A 9,218-nucleotide genomic window follows, 5' to 3' on the forward strand; every position below is an offset into this window, starting at 1 on the left:
AATTGGGTGAGTATGGCATCGGATTTCATGGACCGGTTCAGGTTCAATACAGAGAATGCACTGGATGTTTTCTACATTCAGAATCTTAAGAAGAAACCTACTGAGACTTTTCGCGAGTATGCTACTTGTTGGAGGTTGGAAGCGGCCAAGGTCAGGCCATCTTTAGATGAGGAACAAATGAACAAGATCTTCGTCAGAGCATAGGATCTGCAATATTATGAAAGGTTGATGGTTATCAAAAATAACAAATTTTCTAATATCATCAAACTTGGAGAAATAATTGAAGAAGGAATCAAGAGTAGGATAGTAACAAATTTTGAGGCACTACATGCCATAAATAAGGCATTACAATCAGGTAGCATATCAAAGAAGAGAGATGTTGGGGCAGTAATAGTGGCTCAGGGCCCGAAATCTCCACTTACCTATCAAACACCTCCACCCACATATCAAACACCGCCACCCACATACCAAGCACCACGGCCCACATATCAACCCTCAACTCCCAGATATTCCCAACCAACCACTATCCATCACACCTATAACTCCCAACCGTCTCATTTCCCGTCACCACAGACTCGCCAAAATTATCCAAGACCAAAGACCCAACTTTGACCGCAAGCCACCTAGACAATACACCGCCATTGCTGAACCTATCGACCAGTTGTATGAGAGGTTGAAAGCCGCGGGTTATGTCACTCATGTTCCCGCTGTGGTATTAGAGAATCCACCCTAATGGGTCAATCCAAACAAAACTTGTGCGTACCATTCTGGTATCAAGGGGCACACCACTGATGAGTGCCGAACATTGAAGGATAAAATCAAGATGCTAATCGACAACAAGGTCATACAGGCCAAGGAAGATGCACCTAATGTCCGCAACAACCCCCTCCCTCATCATAGAGGTGGTGGAGTACATGTGATAGAGACAAACAGAGAATGGGACCCTGAGGGGTCGATTGGGCTTATTCGAGAATGCAATAACTTTAAAGTTGCGATCACACTTACTCCTATTATGGTATAGACTCAGTCACCAATCGAGGTTGAGGTAGCTGCAACGATTCAATTTGAGGTAGAGGTGGCTCCACTTGCGGACACCCCCACTCCATTTGAAGTAGAAGTGGTCACACTTTTCACAGTGACAGTATCAACCACACCTCCCTTCGACTCAAAAGCAATACCCAGGGATTACATTGCCAAAGCTCGGCGAAAAGGGAAGGCAAAGATGGAAGAATCTGATACTGCACAAGGGATGACTAGGACTGGAAGAGTCTATACACCTGAACACTTGGGAGGACCAAGTAATGATGCCACTACCAGGAAGCCTGCTATTGAGATAGGGCCAAATGACATATGAAGGAAAGTACAAGCAAAGGAGTATTACGTCGTTGACCATCTGAACAAAACCCCAGCTCAAATATCAATCCTGTCACTATTGCAAAATTTAGAGACACATAAGAATGCTTTAATGAAGGTGTTGAGCGAGGCTTATGTACCCAATAACATCACCGGTGGAGAAATGGCCAATATGGTAGGGAAAGTACTGGAAAGTCATAAGATCATATTCCATGAAGATGAGCTACCACCTGAGGGGTTGAATCACAACCGAGCATTGCATATTACAGTGCAATTTGAAGACAAATGCATTGCCAGGGTCTTGGTTGACGAAGGTTCAAGCCTCAATATTTGTCCGTTGGACACTCTAAAAAGGGTGGACAAAGGTTTTCATGAAATACGAGTAGGAAGCATGAATGTGAAAGTTTTCGATGGGTCTCAAAGGCCACAATCGGGGAAATCAACATTTGCTTGCAGATGGGGCCAACTTGGTTCGACATCGAGTTTCAGGTGCTCGACATACCTGCCTCGTATAATCTTCTGTTGGGCCGACCATGGATCCATTCCGCTGGAGACATGCCTTCCACACTATATCAGGCCATGAAATTCGAATGGAATTGTCAGGAGGTGATCATTCACGGAGATGGGAGTAACCCCATTTACACTAGTCAAACCATTCGGGCTATTGGGTATAGAAGAAGGCTAGGAGGGAAACCTATCATCACATTGAACGTGTCAATGATGTCGAGAAGGACAAATGGTGGAGCAGTAAAATAGAAAGCATATTGGCATGGTCTGGGTATGAGCCCGGTAAAGGGTTGGGGAAGAATCTCCAAGGTATCACAAAACCAATACGGCTGAAGGGTCATGGCACTACCTTTGGGCTCAGATATCATTACACATGGCAAGAATACAATGATTGGTCGCCTCCATGGCACGGACCGTATTACCCTCTCGAGCAACCCATGCCACGTTTAGATCAAGCTTTTCACCAAGCTAATACAATATGGGAGATTGTAGAAGAGGAAGCATTAGCTGGGTTGAAGAATATGTTCTTGGAGGATAAAGACATGGACTGCAATGCCATAATTGAGAAGGAGGAGGAAGAAGGCCTCACTATTCAGACCGTAAAGAAGGGATCTGTTCTCAGAAAATGGACCGTCGCACCATCTCGAGCCCGCCGAGTCCCTGGGTAGCTTGGTAGATTATACTTCTATAGCCATTCTAGGCATTTAAGATTTCCAGTAATTTTATTTTAAGATTTACTTGTTTCAAAATAAATGCTCGATTCATCGAGTCGTACATGTCTGGATGATTTTTCGGTTTTAATCAAATGCATTTGCTCTTTATTATTCATTACTATTTTTACACTTTTTCTTTCTACAATGTTATTATTACTTTTCCTGATTAACCGGTGATTGTGATATGTAATGAGGCAACGCAACATGAGATTATCGACTCAGATGAAGTGGATAAAATACCCGAGGAAATTGTCAGGAGATTGAAAACTTTGAGAATAAGCCTAAGTCCAATCTTGACGAAACCGAAGCAGTAAATATGGGGGACGTCGAGACCATCAAGGACACTTGCATCAGCATTCACTTGTCACCAACAGAGAAGGAAGAGTACATCCATTTCCTAAAAGAATATGAGGACATTTTTGCATGGTCATATGATGACATGACCGGTTTGAGCACGTCTATAGTGAATCACAAGTTACCTACTAATCCCATGTGTCAGCCAGTAAAGCAGAAACGCCGAAAGTTCAAACCATATATTAGCTTGAAAATCAAGGAGGAAGTTACCAAGCAGATCAAAGCCAAAGTTCTCAGGGTTATGGAGTACCCAACCTGGTTAGCTAACATTGTGCCAGTTTTGAAGAAAGATGGGAAAGTCAGAGTATGTGTTGACTATCGGGACTTAAACAGAGCGAGTCCCAAAGATGACTTTCCACTTCCAAATATACACATCCTGATTGATAACTGTGCCAAGCATGAACTCCAATATTTGTAGATTGCTTCGCGGGTTATCACCAGATCTAGATAGACGAAGAAGATGCGGAGAAAACAGCTTTTATTACACCATGGGGATATACTACTACAAAATGATGCCATTTGGTCTAAAGAATGCTGGGGCTACCTACATGAGAGCCATGACAACTATCTTCCATGATATGATACACAAGGAAATAGAGGTGTATGTGGACGACGTCACTATAAAATCCAAGAGGGCCATAGATCACATAGCACACCTGAGAAAGTTCTTTGACAGATTATGGAGGTACAATCTGAAGTTGAACCCCGCAAAGTGTGCATTCGGGGTTCCCACAGGAAAGTTATTGGGATTCATCATCAGCCGTCAAGGGTTTGAGTTAGATCCGTCTAAACTCAAGGCTATTTAGGAGTTACCGCCACCTATGAGCAAAAAGTACGTGATGAGCTTCCTGGGATGTCTCAACTATATCAGTCGCTTCATAGCACCTTCCACAGTCATATGTGAACCTATCTTCAAGATGCTGAGAAAATATGCCGAGACAAGTTGGATCGAGGATTGTCAGAAAGCCTTCGACAGGATTAAGGAGTACCTATCCACACCACCAGTTTTGGTCCCTCCAGAGCTGGGAGGCCTTTGATACTCTATCTATCTGTATTAGATGGAGCCTTCAGATGTGTTCTGGGACAACATGACGAGACAAGAAAAAAGGAGCAAGTCATTCATTACTTGAGTAAGAATTTCACATCTTATGAAGCGCGGTACTCTTTGCTGGAACACACTTGTTGTGCTTTGACCTGGACGACTCTGAAATTGAGGCATCACTTCTATGCCTACACTACATACCTCATATCCAGGATGGACCCTCTGAAGTACATATTTAAGAAACCCATACCGACTGGGAAGTTAGCCAAGTTGCAGATATTGTTAAGTAAGTTTGATATCGTCTACATAACTCAAAAGGTGGTCAAATGACAAGCATTGGCAGATCATCTCGCTGAAAATCCGGTGGGAGGAGCATATGAACCCTTGAAAACATACTTTCCTGATAAAGAAGTGTCATTCGTAGGGGAAGACATTACCGAAGCATACGACGGTTGGAGGATGTTCTTTGATGGAGCTGCAAATTTCAAAGGAGTGGGCATTGGAGGAGTTTTGGTATCAGAAACGTGTCAACATTATCCGGTATTTGCTAAACACAGATTTCCCTATACCAACAATATGGTAAAGTATGAAGCCTGTATACTAGGGCTCAACATGGCTATCGACATGAACATTCAGGAGCTGTTGGTAATCGGTGATTCAGATTTGCTTGTGCACCAAGTACAAGGAGAGTAGGCCACGAGGAATTCCAAGATATTGCCATATCTCACCATATGCAGGAATTGAGAAAGAGGTTCACGAAGATAGAATTCCGACATGTGCCCAGAATTTAGAATGAGTTTGCTGATGCATTGGCCACCTTGTCATCTATGATACAACATCCATATAAGAATTATATTGATCTCATTCCAGTGAGGATCCATAATCAGCAGGAATATTGTGCTTATGTTGAAGAAGAAACAAATGGAAAGCCTTGGTTCCATGACATCAAGGAGTATTTGTCGAAGGGAGAATATTCGGAGCATGCAAATCACACTCAGAAATGCACACTCCGGAGATTGTCCAATCACTTCTTCCACGGTGGAGGAAATCTGTATAGAAGAACTTCTGATTTGGGATTGCTAAGATATGTTGATGCAAAAGAAGCTTCTAAACTGCTCAAGGACGTACATGTCTAAACTGCTCAAGGACGTACATGTCGGGACCTGTGGCCCGCACATGAATGATTTTGTCTTGGCTAAGAAGATACTTAGGGCTGGTTACTTTTGGATGACCATAGAAACAGATTGCATCCAGTATGTCCACAAATGCTTTCAATGCCAGTTGCATGCCGATATGATAAAAGTGCCGCCAAACGAGCTCAATGCAACAAGCTCACCTTGGCCATTCGCTGCCTGGGGAATGGATGTTATTGGTCCGATTGAGCCCATTGCTTCAAACGGACACAAGTTTATTCTAGTAGCTATTGATTACTTCACAAAATGGGTAGAGGCTGCATCTTACAAAGCTGTGACCAAGAAAGTCGTCGTAGATTTTGTCAAAGTTCGTATTTTTTGCCGATTCGAAGTTCCCGAGTCCATTGTTACTGATAACGCCACCAATCTCAACAGTGATCTGAAGAAAGCTATGTGTGAAGCTTTCAAAATCAAGCACAAGAATTCCACAGCCTACAGGCCTCAGATGAATGGAGCCGTAGAAGCCGCCAACAAAAACAACAAGAAGATACTAAGCAAGATGGTAGAAAATCACAAACAATGGCATGAGAAACTACCTTTCACTTTGTAGGGATACCGCACCACAGTTCACACATCAACTGGGGCTACTCTCTACATGTTGGTTTATGGTACCGAGGCTGTCATCCCAGCTGAGGTAGAGATTCCTTCTTTAAGAATCATACAAGAAGTTGAACTCAGCGATGTAGAATAGATAAGGAGCCTCTATGAACAATTGGCCCTCATATATGGAAAGAGGATGAACGCAGTGTGTCACGGACAACTTTATTAGAGCAGAATGTCCAGAGCTATCAACAAAAGGGTCAAACCAAGGCAATTTGCACCAGGACAATTGGTGCTAAAGAAGATCTTCCCACATCAAGATGAAGCCAAAGGGAAATTCTCTCCCAAACTGGCAAGGTTCTTATATGGTTCACAGGGTGCTGACAGGAGGAACACCCATACTTGTAGAGATGGATGGAGAAATCTGGCCAAAACCAATCAATTCATACGCAGTCAAGAGATACTATGCTTAGATTATTTACATTTCCTCATCTGATATAATTGAACTACGCTTAACCTGATTCCCGTTTAAGAGGGGATACGTAGGCAGCCTTATGGGTTCGGTCATATCATAATAAAATTTCCATTTCTTCCCAAGATTAGAAACTGGGGCAGAATTTTGAGGAGGACCCACAAAATTCCGGAGCAAGTCCAGCCAATGCCAACATGTGTCAGACGGTCAGAAATCGGGTAAGAAACTGGGGTAGAATTTTGAGAAGGATTCTCAAAATTTCAAAGAAGGTGCAGCTAGGCCTATTATCCGTAAATGGTCAAAAGATCATCTACCAAATTGGGGCAGAATTTTGAGGAGGACCCTTAAAATTCCTACATAAGAAAGCTGCAGTGTTTTTAAAACGTGTTACAGCTACTAGTTCATCTAAAATTACTTAATATATCAATATGTTTCTAAAATGACTCTATTTTTATCAATGATTGCATATTTTTCGAAACTTTATTTCCGTAGCAGTCAGGTGTTACCCAAGGGAACTCAAAAAGTCCTCCAGAACGAAGCAAAGCAAGGCCAGCAGATAGAAACACGAACCAACCTCCCCTCACGAAACTTACAATTTTTCTTTGAATGCAGGCACGTTTGACGTAACAATAGCATTCGCAGATATGTATACACAAGGCAAATTCGCTATCAATCAGGACATCAGACATCGAATATATCTCCAGCTAAGATATATACTACTCTTATTTGCTACTTGCTCTCTGCATGAGGCTAATCACTGCCTCCATATTTGCATGAGGCTAATCCCTGCCTCCACATTTGCACGAGGCTAATCCCTGCCTCCATATTTGCATGAGGCTAATCCCTGCCTCCATATTTGCATGAGGCTAATCCTTGCCTCCATATTTGCATGAGGCTAATCCATGCCTCCATATTTGCATCACTGCCTCCATATTTGCATGAGGCTAATACCTGCCTCCCTATTTGCATGAGGCTAATCCCTACCTCCCTATCTGCATGAGGCCAATCCCTGTTTCCATATTTGCATAAGGCTAATCCATGCCTCCCTACTTGCATGAGGCTAATCCCTGCTTCCCTATCTACATGAGGCTAATCCCTACCTCCATATTTGTATGAGGCTAATCCCTACCTCCATATCTGCATGAGGCTAATCACTGCCTCCACATCTGCATGAGGCTAATCACTGCCTCCACATCTGCATGAGTTTAATCCTTGCCTCCATTCTTGTATAAGGCTAATCCTTGCCTCTACATCTGCATGAGGCTAATCCCTTCCTCTGCATTTGCATGGGACTAAGCAATGTCCCTCTTTGCACAAATATTGCTCTATTTCTAGTACTATCTATTTTCTTTTATATCGATCTAAGCTCTACCCTTCATTTTACAAGATTAAGTCTTGTCTTGTTAACATCATATTATTGCATCTCATGGGCTGAAATATCGCCAATCTATCCAAAGGCGACATAGTCTAAAAGGCATCATCCTCATAGCCGGAAGACACCATGTCATGGCTTGAGGATCCCTCAAATTTACATACCATTATTCAAAGGCGTCATGGTTCGGAGGCACCATCTGCATGGCCCGAGAACAACATTTCATTGCCTGCAAATCCCTCACTAAAAATTCATAACCCAGGACGTCATCTTTAACCGTCCAAAGACAACCTTCATGGTCCAAAGGGAATCTGCATCATGTTTAAATTTTCGTACAAATATATGTCGGCAGCATCTTTTCATCTGCAGGTGACCAGAAAGCAACCTTTATTCTAGCAGGAGTGACCTAGCTCCAGTTCCTTCAACTATCTCAAACCTTAACCATTCACCATAGCCGCTCTTGCATCCTGTGTCCGTTCTTGCAGTGACTTCATCGGTATATTGTGCCAATGAATCCAGAACTACACATGGCCTGATTCTTGTAAAACTGGGGATATGTAGGCAACTCAGTACCATAGTCCAGCCTCTGTCTTTCAAAACATCCCGTCCGATCAAAATTGGCCATCATTTCTTTACCCGAAAACTCTGTCATCCTTCTCCGGTAAAGAGAGGCAGCTGGTGATACTCAATTTTTCTTCATATATTTTTAATGCATATATATACTTTCAAAATATTACATATTCAGTTATAAGCATGCATAAACATTTTTATAATTTTTCTATAGTTTTTAAATTCTCCAAATTGATTTATTTCTTCTCTTTTTTATTTATAAAATTTCCAATAATTATCCTTTAAATTATTTTTGTGGTGATTTAGTCATCTAAATTCTTTATTTATGCCAAAATATTGTTTAAATATTTTTAGCGCATTTTTTATAATTGCATTTATATTTTTTGGCTAAATTGCATATATTTGCAATAAAAGCCCTACTAATGCATAATTACATTATTGATGCATAAGATGATCTTTTATATTTTTAAAATATTAAACTATTTTAAATCATTTTAATACATGAAAGTATTTTTTTAGAAATCATTTATTATTTTTTATAAATTATATAGTATTAAAATGGCTACTTAAAATCTAGCATATTTTATTTTCAATTTTAGCCCCAATTTAACCCAATTACCAACCCAATCCCCAATTAAATTACCCATCCCAAATCCTGAAGACCCAACTCGGCCCCAATACCATTTAATCTAGGCCGTTGATCATAAAGATCAACGGCCACGAATGAGCATTCCTAAAATAAACCCAAAAGACCCCCCAAACCCTACCATTCTACACTACCCGCCGCCCTAAAACCCCTCTCTGCTCTCAAACGCTCTCAAACCTAAACCTAATCAAACCTCACTAACCCTCATACATGGTTGTCTACGATGATCTCCCACTGCCCCCCAGGCCTCCAATGGCCTCCCTCACGTTACTCTTGCCATCTCCAAGGCCCTCAAGGGACTAGGGCTAGTTGACTTGCATCTACGGTTCCTTTCTCGCCTATTTCAGGCCATTCCAGTGTGATTCCGAGTAAGATCGTCCTATATTGACTACGATCTATGGGTTTCTAAGCATGTTTCTTCACCTCTGTATGGTTCTCTTCGAAACCCTAATTTCT

At 41.8% G+C, this 9,218-nt stretch overlaps 1 protein-coding gene across 1 annotated transcript; it reads left to right on the top strand.

The window, feature by feature from the left end:
* Positions 1 to 4,796: 4,796 nt before the first annotated feature.
* Positions 4,797 to 5,105, top strand: LOC138882868 (uncharacterized). The gene has a single exon (XM_070163505.1). The coding sequence runs from the start codon at positions 4,797 to 4,799 to the stop codon at positions 5,103 to 5,105; it is 309 nt and encodes a 102-aa protein (XP_070019606.1).
* Positions 5,106 to 9,218: the final 4,113 nt, after the last annotated feature.

The sequence above is a fragment of the Nicotiana sylvestris genome, chromosome 12 (assembly GCF_000393655.2).
Source record: "Nicotiana sylvestris chromosome 12, ASM39365v2, whole genome shotgun sequence".
NCBI lineage: Eukaryota > Viridiplantae > Streptophyta > Magnoliopsida > Solanales > Solanaceae > Nicotiana > Nicotiana sylvestris.